This window comes from Mytilus californianus, unplaced genomic scaffold, assembly GCF_021869535.1.
Source record: "Mytilus californianus isolate M0D057914Y unplaced genomic scaffold, xbMytCali1.0.p SCAF_6, whole genome shotgun sequence".
In the NCBI taxonomy this organism is placed as follows: Eukaryota; Metazoa; Mollusca; class Bivalvia; order Mytilida; family Mytilidae; genus Mytilus; species Mytilus californianus.
Genome location: NW_026262712.1, coordinates 107161168 through 107180372, shown reverse-complemented (window position 1 = coordinate 107180372; position 19205 = coordinate 107161168). Strand labels below are relative to the sequence as shown.

General features: G+C 31.1%; 1 protein-coding gene across 1 annotated transcript; it reads left to right on the top strand.

The window, feature by feature from the left end:
- The first annotated feature begins 9863 nt into the window (after nt 1–9863).
- Nucleotides 9864–18155, top strand: LOC127704305 (PHD finger protein 13-like). The gene is made up of 5 exons (XM_052208315.1): nt 9864–10007; nt 10387–10427; nt 12941–13045; nt 13883–14015; nt 14701–18155. The coding sequence occupies exons 1-5, from the start codon at nt 9986–9988 to the stop codon at nt 14922–14924; spliced, it is 525 nt and encodes a 174-aa protein (XP_052064275.1). The 5' UTR covers nt 9864–9985; the 3' UTR covers nt 14925–18155.
- The last annotated feature ends 1050 nt before the right edge of the window (nt 18156–19205 follow it).

Below are 19205 nucleotides of genomic sequence, written 5' to 3'. Positions count from 1 at the left end.
ACTTTTGCTTAGTTTACATGTATTATTTTGTGATTAGATCAGTTTAAGATGAACCACTTATGTTAACTCAATGATATTTGGTATGCAAATGTATTCGCGTTTGCAAGTCTTACATAGTTTACAAGTTTATGTTTGTTTAAAGGGAACCACTTATGATAAGTCTGCAGTTGTATTAGTATTGGTACATTTCATTACCATGGAGATTGCTTAGCCCTGTACCTTCAGTCATGGTTCATTGACTTTGAATATTTGCATCACTTCATGTTATAATAAGTATTGCTATTTTAATTTCAATATTTGCATTATCAAAATAACAAAAAGGCGAGACAGTATTAACAGTTTATTTTATAAATTTCTATTATGACATTGAGGAGTTATGGAACTTTATTCTTTGAAAAAGCGAAGGGCCTATCATGCACTCGTGGCACAGCTCTTTATTGCCTCATATCTTAAAATCTACATTAGATAGATATATACTTTAAATAGCAAAAATGATCAGCAAGACAAGGTCTACAAATAAGTCAACAATAATTTGGTGATGTACAGCAGGGGGGCGGTCATGTGGCTGAGCAGGCAGCTGCCAAACAGTGTCTGTGCAATTACTTGAAAACACTTTGACAAAATTTTTTCAAATTTAGATATGTTGTTTCCTGTGACTAAATGAAGGAATTTCACAATTTAGCTTTTATCGCTGTTGAGTTGTAGAGACCTTTAAGTATTGAAAAGTGTTACTTAGAGTGAGCTGTAGACCTTTAAGTAGTGAAAAGTAATACTTAGAGCGTTGTCCCTGCAATAACTTGTAAACGCTTTGAAGAAATCTTTTCAAATTTAGATATGTTGTTTCCTGTGACTAAATGAAGGTCAAGTTTGATTTTCACGATTTAAGCTTTTACCACCTTCTCAGTCATGGTCTATCAACTTTGAATGTTTTGCATTGTTTACATATTAAAGTTTGTGATTAGATCAGTTTAAGATGAACCACTAATGTTAAGTCAACAATATTCGGTATGCAGATGTGTTGGTATTTGCAAGTCTCATTTCCATGGAGATTATATGGCCCTGCCCCGTCATCATAGTTCATTGACTTTGAAAAATTTACATAGTTTACAAGTTAAAGTTTGTGTTTAGGTTTGTTTAAAGGGAATGAATTATGATAAGTCAATGGTATTTGGTATGCAGTTTTATAAGCATTGGCATTTCTGATTTCCATGGAGGTTATTTGGCTCTGCACATTCAGTCATGGTTCATTGACTTTGAATGATTTGCATAGTTTACATGTTTAAATATTGCCATTTTGATTTCCACATTTGCATTATATTATCAAAATTACAAAACACGAGACATTTCTCTGTGTCAACAGTTTAATATGGATATCTTTTGCAATGTCTGTTGACTATCTATTGTACATGGTATCAACACTGTTTGCCTTAGAACTGCCTCGGTGGTCTTGTAGTAGCGTGTTCGCCTCAAGTGCTGGAGGTCCTGGGTTCAAACCCCGGCCGGGTCAAACCAAAGACTTTAAAATTGGTATTTGCTGCTTCTCAGCTAAGCATGCAGCATTAAGGAATAAGAGCAAAGACTGGTTGGATCGGAGTCAGAATAATGTGTCCAGGTAAGGTGACATGTCTTCCTGTGGACTGTTACCTTGTGAACTAGCACGTTAAAAATCTGGCTCAGTGTGTTGGTCTTGTACAAAGCAGAGTTAGTATTCATATTACATTAACATGTTCTCATCCTGAATGTGCATATTAATTTGCCGCTGGACGTTAAGCAGCCATCCATCATCATCTGTTTGCCTTAAGTGCTGGCAAGCAATATGTTTACATTTACCAGAGATGTGACACAACTTGATTTAATAAATGCTGTTCAAGTATCAACATTTTATCATAATTCAGGCCATAAAAAAAAAGATTTTAGCATAACTTGGTGTACAATGTCTTTTAATAGAGTGGAGGTTGATTCTATTGATTATAAGGTCAATAAGTCAAAGCAGCTAAATATAGACAAAAATGTATTTTCACATTAAAGGGTTTATTAGCAATGCCCTTTTCAAAGAAGAATTAAATATTTGATGTGCCAATTATCATGACAGTAATTATGGAATTTTCTCCACAGAATGCTTGTTTACCACAGCAAGGCTCTGACCAGCATGCCCTCTTTACCTCTTGTCCAGGATTCTTATTTCATTTTTAACCTTTAATTTTTTTCACCACCGAAAGAATTTATTTCATTTTTCTAACAGACATTTTACTATTCAAATAATGGTTTGAATATGAATTTGTACTGTAACAGTACATTATGTGGCTTTGAATTGAAGAACCACAATAAAAGGGCTGATCCTTGCTTTGGTTTTTGTGTCATGAATAAATACTTCATATCCCTTCTTTTTGTCGAGCCTTCGACTTTAGTCGAAAAAGCGAGACATAGCGATCCTACATTCCGTCGGCGTCGTCGTCGTCGTCGTCGGCGTCGTCGGCGTCCACAAATATTCACTCTGTGGTTAAAGTTTTTGAAATTTTAATAACTTTCTTAAACTATCCTAGATTTCTACCAAACTTGGACAGAAGCTTGTTTATGATCATAAGATAGTATCCAGAAGTAAATTTTGTAAAAATAAAATTTCATTTTTTCTGTATTTTACTTATAAATGGACTTAGTTTTTCTGCCGGGAAATATTACATTCACTCTGTGGTTAAAGTTTTTAAAATTTTAATAACTTTCTTAAACTATCCTGGGTTTCTACCAAATTTGGACAGAAGCTTGTTTATGATCATAAAATAGTATCCAGAAGTAAATTTTGTAAAAAAAAAAATCCATTTTTTCCTTATTTTACTTTTAAATGGACTTAGATTTTCTGCCAGGAAACAACACATTCACTCTGTGGTTAAAGGTTTTAAAATTTTAATAACTTTCTTATTCTATTTTGGATTTGTACCAAACTTGAACAGAAGCTTGTTTATGATCAAAAGCTAGTATCTAGAAGGAAATTTTGTAAAAAAATAAATCCATTTTTTCCGTATTTTACTTTTAAATGGACTTAGATTTTCTGCCAGGAAACAACACATTCACTCTGTGGTTAAAGTTTTTAAAATTTTAATAACTTTCTTATACTATTTTGGATTTGTACCAAACTTGGACAGAAGCTTGTTTATGATCAAATGCTAGTATCTAGAAGGAAATTTTGTTTTCTTCCAGTTAACATTACATTCAGTCTGCAGTTAAAGTTTTTTAACATTTATTAGATTCATAAACTATCCTGGAATTTTATCAAACTTGGACAGAAGCTTCTTACAATCAAAAGATAGTATCAACAGGAATATTTTTATTGATTTACTTCCTCATTTTTGTTGAGCCTGCCATTAACAGAAAAAGTAGGCGAGACACTGGGTTCCGCGGAACCCTTACGAATTTTTTTATATATACAAATATCATCTCCTGTTATTCTAAATATGTTCAAATAGCTGTTGACCTCACCTTGGGGTCCAACCAATGTTAATTTTTATTATTACTCTGCTAAGATTTAAAGAGGGGTATACTGTTTTATCTCAGTCCGTTCATTCAACAAAATGTTCGTCTCATTTTTTGATACCATGTTTTAAAAGATTGTACAAATAAAACTGATATCTAAAAGAAAATTTACCAATAAATATGTGTTGATAATCTAGTGCATCGATTTTTATGTTGCATTTTATGAATATTGCAAAGGTAGATGTAGGTGTTACTTTTGATGGTATTGTTATCAACATTTATTGTTAACAGGTTTTGAGCTAAGGTCAATGAGAGAAGAGGTACTCAAGATATAATTTTAAGATATACATTTGCTTCAGCATCCATGCATCTCAGCTGCATGGGGTATATGAGGCTGTACTTCAGAATTTATCTCAGCTGCATGGGGTATATGAGGCAGTACTTCAGAATTGATCTCAGCTGCATGGGGTATATGAGGCCGTACTTCAGAATTTATCTCAGCTGCATGGGGTATATGAGGCCGTACTTCAGAATTTATATATCTCAACTGCATGGGGTATATGAGGTTGTACTTCAGAATTTGAATATTGAACATTTTGATGATTAGGTGTTTTATGAAGAAGTGTTAAAGATATATATATGTCATTAACATAATTATGATGTGTCACTGAATCAGCATTATTATACTTCAGTTTTGGTGAAGTACAAATTTTCAAAATTCAGACCCAATTGCAATTTGTTTTATCAAACCAAACTGTTCAACTGGTCAGAAATTTAACCAACTGTTGTAGAAAACCACAGTCAAGTCACCAAAGTGCAAGGTGATAAAATAAAGCATACTTACAATCCTACAAGACTTTAATTCCACTTCATTGCTATTATGAAAATGAAGTTAAAAACTTCTATTCATATTGTTATTGTAAAGATTCATTCGAAAGGTGGGAGGTAGTAATTTTTACAGCTGCAATAGGTGGAGAGCAACACTTACAGACAAGACATAGTATTATGTATGTATCCTGATTAAGTGTGATTAAGTATTTGTAATATCCGAGTGGCATAAGATATGTTACCACATTAGTATCTATTCACTTCAGTTTCAAGGTAAACACTAGTCTAAGTTAACCTCATGTCTTGCTTCAGCGACTGCAGTTTAGGGAGCTACCATTTGATTTTTATGGGGGGTTAGGATGAAAAAAAAAATTCCTGCATTTTTTTTAAGTCGTAATCTCTGTCCTGCCTTTTTATTTTTCACTCTATTCTGTCCTGCCTTTTTTTTTTATTAGTTTATCCTGACTTTTTTTACATAAATTGTCATCCTGCCTTTTTTTTTTTGCAAAGTTGCTCATCCTGCCTTTTTTTTCAATTCAAAACTAATGTCCGGTTTTTTTTTCAAATTTCATCCTAGCCCCCCCATAAAAATCAAATGGTAGCTCCCTTAGGCAGTTACAAAATTATGTTTGAAACTATATTTTAGGCCTATTTCGTTAGTCATTTTCTGCTGAATTTGAAGAAAATTACATTGTTCAGTTGAAGTTTTTTTATCTGGTGAGGTAGAAGGGTTATATATGCTTAAATCCACTTCATATGGCGTGCTGGATAGTTGTCTCATTGGCAATCATACCACATCTCCTTAGTTTATATTAGATGTACTTTAAAAGGAAAATGCACTGCCATATACATGCAGTACATTTAATATGAATGTTTAACCAATGCTTTATTTTGCTGCAAGGAACACAAGACATATCTTGTTGTTTTAACAGTTTTATAAGACGGTTTTGAAATGGTCTATGCTCAAGACTTGTCTTTGTATTTGTTCACTGGGTCTTCAAGGTTGATCATCCATTTAAGGTTGGGTCTTAGCTGCTAAAACAGGCTTTGTTGGTCACTTTCCTGTTTATTTGTGTTATTTAGAGGGTCAAAATTAGAAAGTCTATGAAACCATATGCAAATTTAATATTACAGTCTAAAAAACAAACCATATAATTACACACTTTTCAGCAATTCAAGTAACAAATATCAACAAAACCAAAATTTTATTCAGTGCCGTACATAGCTATTGGACAATTTTTATACGACCGCAAAAAAATTTTGTGGTCGTATATTGGTATGACGTTGGCGTCGTCATCGTCGTCATCGGCGTCGTCGTCCGAAGACACATTGGTTTTCGCACTCTAACTTTAGTTTAAGTGAATGGATCTCTTTGAAATTTTACCATAAGGTTCAATACCACAAAAGGAAGGTGGGGATTGATTTTGGGGGTTATGGTACCAACAGTTAAGGAATTAGGGGCCAAAAAGGGGCCAAAAATAAGCATTTTCTAGTTTCCAGACAATAACTGTGGAACGGTGTATGGATCTCTCTGAAATTATACTACAAGTTTCCATACCACAAAGGGATGGTTAGGATTTGCTTTGGGGGGTTATGGCTCAAACAGTTTAGGAATTAGGGGCAAAAAAGGGGAAAAAACAAGGTTGTCCTAGTTAATGGACAAATTCTTTAGTACAAAACATAATTTAAAGCAGTGTAAGGGAGATAAATCAAATACATCATTGAAATTATCTCCCTTACACTGCTTTTAAATTATGTATAAAGTAATGGTTAATGAACAATTAAGATAATTTAAAACAGTGTAAGGGAGGTAATCCAAATACAACGTTTTGGTTACTTCCCTTACACTGCTTTTAAATTATGTGTAAAGAAATGCATATTTATAAAGGAAGACCAGTAAAAATACTGCAAATGTTGCATCTTTTTTTTTTACAAAAAAATCCATATGAAAGATTTGACACTATATTTTAAATTCTATTATAAAATAGATTAAGTTAGCACTATGGTAAATTTAAATGGGTAATTATGGTTGCAAACTCCATTGGAAATTTGATTGAGATTATGACCATATCTTGAGGGAAAGAATTTTTTGGGGGAAAAAAGGGGGGGGGGGTAAAAAGAAATTGTGGGGGGTAAATTTTTTTCTCATTTCAGATATCAGAAATTAAAAAGAATTATTCTTCAAATATTATTTTTTTTCAAATTTCAAATATTGAAAAATTTCAAGAAGTAATGTTTAATTGCACAGTATGGCGCATTAGATTTGTAAAATCTTTGACCACATTTATTTATTTGTTGTGCCGAATCTAACCATGTATTTAGATTTTTAATTTTGGGTCCAGTTTTCAAATTGGTCTACATTAAGGTCCAAAGGGTCCAAAATTAAACTTTGTTTGATTTTAACAAAAATTTATTATATGGGGTTCTTTGATATGCTGAATCTAAACATGTATTTAGATTTTTGATTTTTGGCCCAGTTTTCAAGTTGGTCCAAATTGGGGTCCAAAATTAAACTTTGTTTGATTTCAACAAAAATTGAATATATGGGGTTCTTTGATATGCTGGATCTAACCATGTATTTAGATTTTTTATTTGTGGACCCCGCTATCAAATTGGTTCATATTGAGGTCAAAAGGGTCCAAAATTAAACTTTGTTTGATTTCATCAAAAATTGAATTATTGGGGTTCTTTGATATGCCAAATCTAACCGTGTATTTAGATTTTTAATTTTGGGTCCCGTTTTTTAAATTGGTCTACATTAAGGTCCAAAGGGTCCAAAATTAAACTTAGTTTGATTTTAACAAAAATTGAATTCTTAGGGTTCTTTGATATGCTGAATCTAAACATGTGTTTAGATTTTTGATTATGGGTCCAGTTTTCAAGTTTGTCCAAGTTGGGATCCAAAATTAAACTTTGTTTGATTTCAACAAAAATTGAATATATGGGGTTCTTTGATATGCTGAATCTAACCATGTATTTTGATTTTGGACATTGGACCATAATAGGTAAATTAAAAAAATTCAAGTTCTTAGACCACATTCTTTCTGTGTCAGAAACCTGTGCTGTATCAAATATTTAATCACAATCCAAATTCAGAGCTGTATCAAGCTTGAATGTTGTGTCCATACTTGCCCCAACTGTTCAGGGTTCGACCTCTGAGGTCGTATCAAGCTGCGCCCAGCGAAGCATTTTATTGTATATGATTGCAAAGTCTATACGTTTTTGAAAATTTTTTTGCATTTAACTGTATCAGAAAAAAATATGGATGGAAAATTTTGCATCAAAAGACAGTAGTTTGTATATGAAAGGTAATACATAGCTTTACTCCTGTAAGTTGGTTTTGAATTCACATCCTTCCCATTCATCTTTTGATGACAGTATTCAAAATTTACTCGATTCTGTGAACTTTGAAGGTTTGAGTCATTTTTAAGGTTTTATAATGAGTTTAATTGTTCAAAAATATGATAATATGTTGTGAAAACTGCCAAGTTCTTGCATGAAACTGTATATTTTTCATACAGATATATGACCCACATTTCCTTTAATTTATTCAAATGGATACAAATATTTTAATTAAGTTATGTTTTGTAAAATTTGCCAAGAAAGCTCCCTCTAAAATTCTAAAAATGTCTTAAAATGTTTTAATGACTTGCCCTTTAAGTAGTGTAAATTAAAGAAATTAGCTGGGAAAACTGTCAAGTTTACCTTGGGTTTACCTTGCCATCTATATAATCTGATAAGTTCTATTGACATGGTCCAGCAGAAGATCTCCTATTTCTACCCCTGGTACAAAAAAGTCTGTCTGTGGTTTTAATATTCATCTTTTTTTTATATTAAAGTCATATGATACTTAATTCAAATTTTAAAAAAAGTTGAATATGTTTTATGTACTTGAAAGGCTAAGTTTTACTATTAAACATTTGTACATTTGGATTTTTTTTGAAAGAAAATCCTTTATCTGATTCAATCTTCAGAAATGTTCTTCTTTTGGTGTATTGTCTTCCTGTACTCATATTAGCTGGCAGCTTTTCCATGAGACCTCTCCTTAGAACTTAGGCAATGCAAGAGTCAAGTGGGAGAGAAAAACCATAATGAAAGAAAAGGTTAGCACACATGAAATGTAGATAGTGTGAATTGATTCTGAAAGAAAAGGTTAGCACACATGAAATGTAGATAGTGTGAATTGATTCTGAAAGAAAAGGTTAGCACACATGAAATGTAGATAGTGTGAATTGATTCTGAAAGAAAAGGTTAGGACACATGAAATGTAGATAGTGTGAATTGATTCTGAAAGAAAAGGTTAGGACACATGAAATGTAGATAGTGTGAATTGATTCTGAAAGAAAAGGTAAGGACACATGAAATGTAGATAGTGTGAATTGATTCTGAAAGAAAATTATAATACACCTAACTATTCAACAACTATTATGAAAAAGTTTAATTAACAAGTTTTTTTTATCAACAATCCAGATGAGGATCCATGATTTTGAAAAATGACGATAAAATGTAAATTTTCTTTATGTCGATAAAAAAATCAAATGGTTTTGACAAATCACGTTAAATTCTTTCCTAAAAAAACGGTAACTGGTTATTATTTGAGACCTATGACAAATCACGATAAGGATATTTTGACGAATCACGATGTAAACACTATAAACAGTAGCCGAAAATGACCGTTTGACACCTCACATTAAAGGGCATTCCTGCCTTCCATAAGGGGGGACTGGGTTAAAGTTGCTATCTATAAAAAATAAAAAATCTTTGAACAACAATATATGACATCTAAATTTTTTAATTATATAATAATAATAATAATAAATACTTTATTCAAAGAGGGTAAAATCAGTTAGTACAATACTTATCTCCCCTGATTTCCTCTGAATAATTCAAAATATAACAATAATATAATATATACATATACATACATACATCAAGGATTTGTATAGTAAGATTTGTATAGTAAGACCTTCTTACTATACAAATCTTTTTATGCAAAACAAATGGAGAAAAACATACAGAATCGTTTCATGAACATATTTTGTTAATGATATACAAGATAAATATATGGATTTTTTAGAATATAGATAAATTTCATCTGATAATTACATTTTTAGTTTAGAAACAAGAAATTATAATACCCTTTGTTTGAACTGTTCTATCGTTTCTATCTTTTTGATTTCTACAGGAGCTGGGGACTATTATAATAGAAATCAAAAAGATAGTATATTATTCTTAGTATAATAGTCCCAGACAGGAGTAACTGGAATATTGTCAAAATGTCTTTTTCATAAAATTTGTTCTCATACTTTTTTGAGATTGAGACCAGCGACTCTTTTCACAAAAGATCTTACGATTAAAATTGATTGTAAGTTATACTGAAATGTGTATGACTTCGAGTATTTTTACTCTTAAGATTTTTTTTGTGAAAAGAGCCGCTGAGTCCTCCAAACGAGTTCAAATATTCCCGCCACTTTTTCTTTGGACGACCTTCACCTTAAAATTACAACTATTCTAAATTTAGAAACCGATTGACGTTCATGCTAATTTTGCAGGTCGTGACCTGCGCAAAGGTTGCGACGCATAGTATCCCATTTCCACAGGAAGGAACCGTTTGCATGTCAGCCGACTGGATTTCGAAGTTTTTAATTGTGGATTGTTCTGTATTTAGTGAAAGGAAAATAGTTAAAGGATGACAGAAGATATCTTTAAAGGTAAGATTTTCATATTTTACACTTTTTCTTGATAAATAATCAGTAGATATTTCGTATGCAGTGAATTTTGTGAGAGGCAGTCTGTCGATTTCACAAACGCTCGTCTCCATGGTCAAAACATTTGATGTATTTGTCCAGAAAACAGTTGATTTGAAACGAATTTTTGTTCGAATATGATTTAGGAATCATTATGTATTCATATTTAGTTGGTGTCCATTCTCATCATTCAATATTTAATCTGATTATGAAGATTTAAAATTTGGTAAACAAAAACCGAGTCCTCCATATTCTTTTGTTTGTAGAGAAATTGGGTTTACTTTGAACAGGAGTAACAGATTAATGATTTGTGGTACTAATCGTGTTTTTCTTATTGTTTCAGCACCTAAAAACAGGAAACCTCTTGGAAGACCAGAATATGAGGTAAGAAATGTTGATATGTTTTCTTTGAAAATTTCGTTATCAAAGATGGCGGCTTGGTATTTCTGAACAAGTCGGCCATGACTGGGTCGTTTTACAACCGTTTAAATTATTTTCAAGACGATAAGAAAAGCAGGATTCCGTTCAAATAACGTTACCGTTGATTGTTAATAACATTGTTTTTCGATATTTTCAATATTAACAAAGATCTACTGTTCCTTTTCTTGTGTCCAAAAAGGGGGAATGGTAAACATTGTGTTAACGTACAATAATGTATTAAAAATGCTTTCTAGACCATGTCCTTTCATTGAATAACATTTGGCTACAAGAGGATGTGCATTTAGCTCAATAGGATTTTTGACATATTGGTTTTATGAAGATAGTATTTTTATGTGTAGGGAACTGCTGTCACTATTGAACCCGTCTTTAGCACTTCCCATTACATGTCCAGTACATGTTAGTCAGTGCATTTTATTGACGTAATGATAGAGAACATACTAAATGAGCAAACATAATCACAGGCCAGCATTATATTGATGTACTTTATCAGTAGGTCCTCTTTATAATAAAGAACTGGATCAACACACTTATGATAAATTGGTAGGCACTTATGTGTCTATGCTGCACATGCATGGGATCTGATTTCTTTTGATAATCAAATATATACAAATAAAAATTTTCAGAATACCTTCAGGTGTCTGCAAAGTTTGACAGAAGTTCTATTAACAGCTACCTCACAAGAGAAACATCTGACACTAAAGTGAAAAAAAATGATTGTTTATTGTCTGAAAACTTGAAGTCAAGTATTAAGGTCTATTTTGAAATCTGTGACAATTTATCTGGCATGATTTGATGTCATTAAACAATCACTTTTTCTTTGTGTGTGTTTCTCTTGCAGTGACAACATATTACAGAGACATCTATGATATCCAGTATTTGTGTATAATTAGTGATAAGGTTTGAAATACTATAATACCAATGATTAATTAAAATTGAGAATACTGAATTAACAAAATTTCAAAGTATGTTTAATTTGCAACAATCTTGCACTTTTGATTGAACATGCGGAGAACAAATCTTATAAACATGATAAATGCAACAAAAGATCAATGTATGAATTTGGCAAAGTTTATTTATTGTTCTCAACATGTTTTTCTTGATAAATTAAACATGGTCTTGGTGAGATTTAGATATATGGTGCCTCATGTATTTATTTTTATTGTTAAAGACAACATGGCAGGTTTGGGCTTGATCCCAAATCAAAAATTGGTTGCTTCACCTCTAAGCAGCCAGTATTTATCATAAAGAGCTAAGACTGGTCAGCTCAGAGTCAGAACATTGCATCAGGTTAGGATGAAATGTTGGTTCTCCAAGATAAAACCTTCAATTTTGACAATTTTTCGTTTCTTGTAAGACCCAATGTCTAGGGCTTGTCATAGCTGCAGCATACTGAAACCTGCTAAGACAGTCAGCCTTAGTGAACACATATGCAAATCTGTAGTTGAAATTCTTATAAAACTGATAGTATCAAGCATGTGCTGGTTCGCCTGTGGCTGAGCATAAAGACAACTCTCTATCAGTATATTGGCCTGTGGCTTAGCATAAAGACAACTCTCTATCAGTATATTGGCCTGTGGCTGGAGCCATTGCAGTTAAACATTCAGACTTTTGGTCTAAGCCTTAATAATATGTCTCCTTTAATTTATGGTAAGCGTTATAACACTGGACTTTTCAGTAACAGCAGTAGTCCAGTAGAATGGCAGCTTATTTGATAAACTATTATCTTCATTTCTTTTAAACCTGAAGTGTTGACTGGGGTATAGAAATATGTTAATCCTTGGACTTCTCCCATTCCTGTAGTAAATGTTAAAACCCTTGCTTAAATGGGTGATGTCTTGTATAGAGAGTACCAAGCTCTCTTGCAAGTAATAGATCTCTGGCAGCAACACTATGAGGGGTCTGTAAGTGGTCTGGTCTGTTGCTAGATTAAGTTTTTGTTCCTATCCAACACCCTAATTTTCCACCCTTTGTCCTGGTTGACCTCTGCATTTCAGAACCTAGCTATTGTAATTGTTTATAATTCATTCTCATCTTGAACATACATGAAATATTTGCCACTTGATATAAAGCAAAGATCAATCAATGATCTTTATATGCATGCTGCATAAGACATACATGTACTCAATTTTTATAATTTGGATTGACAGATTTCTGCTGTCTGGGTCATCATTAAGGGTATATGTAACTTAAACCTTTTTGTCTTTAATTTCTTGCTGCAAAATAATTGAATTAAAATACAATTCATTTTGATTTTTTGGACCATTGTAGTTTTGGATTTAGCATTGTTCAACAGAGCAAATTTTGAAGGAATTTTATGAATCATACATATACAATGTAGATATTTATTATTCACTAAAACTGTTTTTTGAATCATATAAATTTAATTTTATTAACATTTGTTTAAATACACCGGGGTTTGTGATATTTTAGTTTATTTATTGTTATGTTTATTTCAGCATACTGGTAGTTCGCCTCCAAAGAAAAAGAAAACCAAAGAAGATTTTTATGCTTTTTGCACCATGATTTTGGAATATACGCAGTATGAATCACATAAACATGATGTGAGTAGTTATTCAGACAAAATTTACTTGCCTATTTAAAAAAAAATGTTATTGAATATAATCTAGTTTATCCTTATTCTATTTTAGACATCTGTAATTGTTTTTATAGTGCTGTAGTTTTATTTTTATTTCAAACAGTAAGTGTCAATATGAATAAATTTATAAAGATCGTAATTCTTGATGAAATACTTAATTTTCGTGTCAATTTTCTTGATGTTTCTTGATTACAACATGTACAAGATTTCTTAGACCACAGTTTTTAAATGTAGTACTGTACATATAGTATCAAATTATTTCATTTAGACACTTTATTTGACAAACATTGATTAACTTACTGCTACAAATAAACAAATGTTACTGAATATCAAATTACATATGTAAAATGAAAATTGATTGCTGATTGAAATTGATTTTCTGATCATTGATTTCAATAGATCAAAGCTTTTAACTTCCTGGTTGAGTGAACAATTACAATCATTATTGTAGAATGTATTGGGAGGGGTGACATTTCCTCGGGGCAATTTTTCACACTTTCAGGTATAAAAGTACTGTAACATACAAACATGTCATAATTTGTACAAACTAAATACTTGTGATTATAAACATATATGACTTCAGGGAGAAAAAAATAAGTGGTGAATGCATATATTGCATTTTCAGGACCAAAACAATACTTCAAATATTTTCAATTGTATGAATAGTACAAATGTCTATACACTGCAAATGTATGATTACAAAGTGAAGCTATTCTTTTAAGCTTTAAGCAATTCAAAACGTGATTTCAGTTTGACTATTGATCTTGATTGGAATGAAGAATTGTTAACTTGTAATTTTCAGGAATTGAGAAGTCAGCATAACGCCAGTCCCTTAGACAGCAGTGGGAGTACTGCAGATAGTTATACATCAGACACAACCCTCTCCGCAGGCAGTCCCAGTCATCTTTCAATGGGTCCAGATATGCCTGATTCAGGTAAGCATATCTTCCTTGTTTATTGGGGTCTTGAGATACATATATTCCAGATTTTGCTCCCATTTAGGTTGAACATTCCTTGTAATCAAAGATATAACAAATGTAGAGAAGATATTACATGTATTAATGGTGCAATTCTATGATTAATTGGATGTACATGAAATAATGTATACCAGTAGTTAGATTAAGCTTGGAGAATGTTCTGGTTCAAAATCCTCTAAAATTTATAAAGTTACTTAGTTTATTTATAATGTGTTTAACTTGGCATGTTATTTATAGAGACTTGTACAAATTTACATAGGGTGAGGATTTCCAGAACTGAGATTATTTGTTTTGCATATCAGACATTCTTTAAATATACATTTTTGATATATACTAATGCTTTGGGTTCAAGTGACTAAACTATCTATCATAAGTGTGGGATAATGGACTTAAAAAAACTACGATGAAAAAAATGGGATTATACACAAAAAACATACATGTACATGTACATGTAATGCAAATAGAACATAAAACTGCAGAGAATTGCATGCAATACAGATATAATGTTATTTCTTAGTGTACAAAAGATTGATGTAACTGACCTCAGCAGACAAATTATTTGGATTTAAAGTCTGTTATATGTAGTAAAACAAAACATTTTTTGTTGTTTACAAACTTGATTTTCTAATCGTACTGTTTTCAGATGATGAGTCGTACGAGTTGATAACCTGTTTCTGTATGAAACCCTATGGAGGAAGACCAATGATTGAATGTTCGGTGTGTGAAACATGGATTCATCTGTCTTGTGCTAAAATTCGTAAAAACAATATCCCAGAAACATTCGTCTGTAACAATTGTAGAGACAATCGCTTCACAAAGAGGAAGTCATCACGGACAAGAATTGAAAACAACAAATTTGTTGTGTAGTTTATAATAGTGCTATTGTTTTGTTTACTATTATACATGTTATACATAAGTTTTATGTTTTTTTAAATCAAATCACCATATTAATGTCTTTAATGGAAATTTAGTTCATCTGCTCTATACAATTTGTTTTTGCAGTACATTCTCAAGATTTTCAAACTATCTTGTTACAAATAAAAACATTTTTATGTTTATTAGATTGAGCAACAAATTGAAAATGTTAACAGTTACAAAAATAAGTGGTTATTGGTATATTTAAATTTGTTTATGTGTTATATATCGTATGTCTGTCTAAATCTTAATCAAAAAGAAAATTAAATTCACGTTAAAGACGTAATGTGGTGATTTGTTTATTGTGCTGAGAATATATCTAAATCCATATAGAAATCTTCATCTTGGTATACCACCAGAAAACGTGGACATTGAATAGTTTCTAAATTTTTAGACTGCCTCAATTATTTTTTTTAGAAAACAAAAAAAGTTTTTAGTCATGTTACTAAAGCATTTAAAAGTATGAAAGATCTGATAAATATTATGTTTATATTAAAAAAATTGTTATTATATTTTTATGCACACATGATTTGTGAATATATCCTATAAAATTTGGTGAGATGAATAGTTCTTAAGTCCATTAAAATTTGATTTGTCCAGTCATTGGGGGTATACAACCAGATGTTAGATTTTCATATTTTAATAATGTTTCTGTCAGAGCTCAGATTAGGGAGAAATCGAGGGTCAAGGCAGCTATTTTTGTGTTCATTTGAATTATTTCATTTGACAAAATAATTGTGTATAGAAAAATGATATCATCAAATTAATTATAAAATATATTATATAAGTGATAAGCTATTTTTACATGTACATAAAGTTTCTATAATGCCAGTATATTGGGATCTCCTAAATATCTGAAATCTTGACCTAGATATATTTTCAAGCACTTTTTGTCTTTAATGGTTTATAAATGTCTTATTGATATGGTTTATCCTCATTTCTTACAATGATTTGGTATGCAGGGATCACCAAAGGCTATTTTAGGGTGACGCTCCTTCACCCTAAATTTTAAGCCCCACTCTTTATTTACTTGGTATCAACCTTAAATTTTTGGATCATATGAAGTTTAAAAAATCATTATTTATCAGTATAGATTTAATAAGTGACTTATAATAATCAACTTTTTAATTTTTGTCATAGTTTAGGATACATATACACATATATTTATATGTATAAATAAAAGTATTGGAAATGGGTTAAATTTCATTATAAATATTAATTGAAATGATTATATTTTAAGCACCACTCTTGAAAATTTATCTGTGGTGATCCCTGGTAAGGTATGAATAGATCAGTTATGAGATTTGCACAGTGTCTCCCTGATGAAGAAAAGCCTTATTTTTGTAACAAGTGTGGGTCAACTATATCAAGACATGTAAACAAATCCTGCCAATTGTCAAAGAATTGTATAGTTCCAGTTTTACATTTGTTATACTTTTAAATGATATGAATAATGTTGATAATGAGAATATGTATCTACTATGTTATGAAACAGTTTTGCCATTGCATTGAAGAAAAGAAAAAAATAACCAATAAAATTAGTAAACCAAGTTCATTTTCCTTGTTTGAATAATTGATCTCATTATAATACAGCAGTCAAAACAGGTTGTATTTATATTGAAACAACACCAATCAATGTTAAATCAACATAATTACAACCCATTTAATCTGCCTGGAATGATTGAGTTTAAATTTCAATTCTGATACCTGAAGTTTCATAAATGTAAACATAGCACATCCATTTTAGAGAGAAAAAAAAACGTAAAAATGTCAGTACTTAAAAAAGAAAGACTGGTAGACTTAAATTTTTTATTATATATAGAGAAACATGTCATATATGCAAGGGCAGCTTTTCATCGTACAAAATACTGTTTTCTTTTAGATTTCTAAATTTATCAACATGAAATTGTAAATAGTGAAACTAGTACCTCAACATTCCTGAGAATGAATTGTACAAATTTCTTTTGTAAATAAGACTTAAATAACAGTAGATATATTTTACTAACTTAAAATTTCCATTGTTTGAAAATCATTATGCAATTGCAAAAAAAAAGCTTTCGGTAGTCTTTCATCTTTGTGTCTCTTAGATAAAGATTGGTTTCTTTTATATGTAATAAATTCATCATGATAATTACTTATATCAGTCTAGAACATCTATGTACTGAGTCAAAATTTGATCATTTGTCAGATTGTGCATTGTCTGCTTGGAGTTTTTAATGTCATTCATTGTCATTGTTGATATCTTGCATTTTATTTAAAGCAAGTAACTTTTAAATATTTTTTTGGAAATAGTTAAATATAATTTATATCTCAAATATTTAACAACTACATCATGTCATTGTTAACACATTCATTTAATAAATTCATCATTGACCGTAAGTTATTGGAGTCAGACATTTAAAAATGCCATTGTTTTTGGTGCATTAGTGTTTTCTTAGTTTCAGATGATTGTATTTATATAAACATTATAGGAAACTGTGAATGGGAAAAAATTTTTATTCAAGCATTGGCTTCACAGAATTCAGAGTCCATGTAAGAGTATAAAACCCAAAAAATCAAATTTTCAGTCTTAAAATTTTATAAAACTGATTGTAAATACATATTTCTAAAGCAATCATAATATTGAAAGGTCACATACTATCAAGGACAAAAGAAAATGTTTTAACCATTTATCTGATTGTATAAAACTCTTGGCAGACTAGTGGTACATCACTTTGTTGCATTGTATTTTTACATGAGGCATTGGAGTATTTTACAAGATTTTAGTATTTGTTAAGTTTTGTTTTTGAACGTTATAATTTATTATTTTAAATTGAATTACTGAAGAGTAAGGTTTCTAGAAACGTGCCTGTTTGTGCCAGTTTGTCAATGTACTTTGAAATTAAAAAAAAATACACAAAATTTTCAAGTTTCAATTTCAAAAGTTTTTTAACAAGCAAGGAATAAGATCAAAATTAAAACGTATGAACATAGCATATTTTTTAGTATCATTTGTTTACAAAGTAACTTGAATGTCTGTCAATATGACAGTATACAAGTTTCTATGAAAAAATTAAAAGATAAAATGAACACCTTACTATTCATTATTGACAAAACCTAGAGATATTATACATTTTGTATAAAATTTGAAAAAAGTTTTAGCAAAACTGTTGTAAAAAATGTGAATAAAATTATACAAATCAATGTTTCAATTTTGTTTGTTGCTGGCGAAATTTGTCCATGTTAACATGGTTACGGTAGAGGTTTATTTTATGATAATTGCGATATGATTTGCATATATATACACACATACACTTAGATGTGGTGGGTCCTTCCTTTGTTTTACCACCTAGGTTGTCTAATTGTAGCTTGCTTGTCTCAAACACAGGAGGCAGAAGGTCCGCTCCCTGGCCTCATCACAGACTGGAAAAATGGTATTTGCTGCTTTTCTGCTAAGCATGCAGCACTTAGGAGTAAATGATAAGAAAGGATAGCTAATAATCTGAATAGTGTGTCCAGGTAGGGTCATGTGTGTTACAATGGATTGTTACTGTGTGAATAAGCACTTTCAAAATCTTGTTTCATTGTGAAGTAGAAAGCAGTGTTCATTATTATTCATATTCCATTAACTTGCTTTTATTATGAATATGCATTTTATTTGTCACTGGATATTAAACAGCTATTCATTTCCTTCCTTAGTTCTTACATTTTTAGTCACATTCTGTATGCAACTGTCCCAAGTCAGGAACCTGAGGTTGTCATTTGTTTCCATTTATCATATTTGTTTTGTACATAAATCAGGTCATTAGTTGTCTGGTGTTAAATGTGTAACATTTGTCATTTCAGGGCCTTTTACAGCTTGCTGTTCAGTATTTATTTTTGGTTGAATGCTGTACTGTGACTGTAGTTGCTCAATTTTTGTCGAGCCTGCGACTTTGTCGCAGAAAGCTCGACATAGGGATAGTGATCCAGCGGCGGCGTTAACTAACTTCTTAAAAGCTTTATATTTTAGAAGCTAGAAGACCTGTATACTTCAAACTTTGTATATAGATGCTTTATGTTACGGAGTTTCTGTCTGTCATATGTCCATTGTCCTTGACCTCATTTTCATGGTTCAGTGACTACTTGAAAAAAGTCAACATTTTTTGTAATGTTAATTTCTTTCTTGTTATGAGTAATAGGATAACTATATTTAGTATGTGCGTACCTTGCAAGGTCCTCATGCCCGTCAGACAATTTTCATTTGACCTTGAC

What these genes read in the sequence shown, in the direction of transcription:
- LOC127704305 (XM_052208315.1), top strand. Translation starts at nt 9,986, where the DNA reads ATGACAGAAGATATCTTTAAAG. An exon ending in TTGGAAGACCAGAATATGAG is followed by an intron (nt 10,428 to 12,940) that starts GTAAGAAATGTT and finishes TGTTTATTTCAG; the next exon opens with CATACTGGTAGTTCGCCTCC. An exon ending in ATGAATCACATAAACATGAT is followed by an intron (nt 13,046 to 13,882) that starts GTGAGTAGTTAT and finishes TGTAATTTTCAG; the next exon opens with GAATTGAGAAGTCAGCATAA.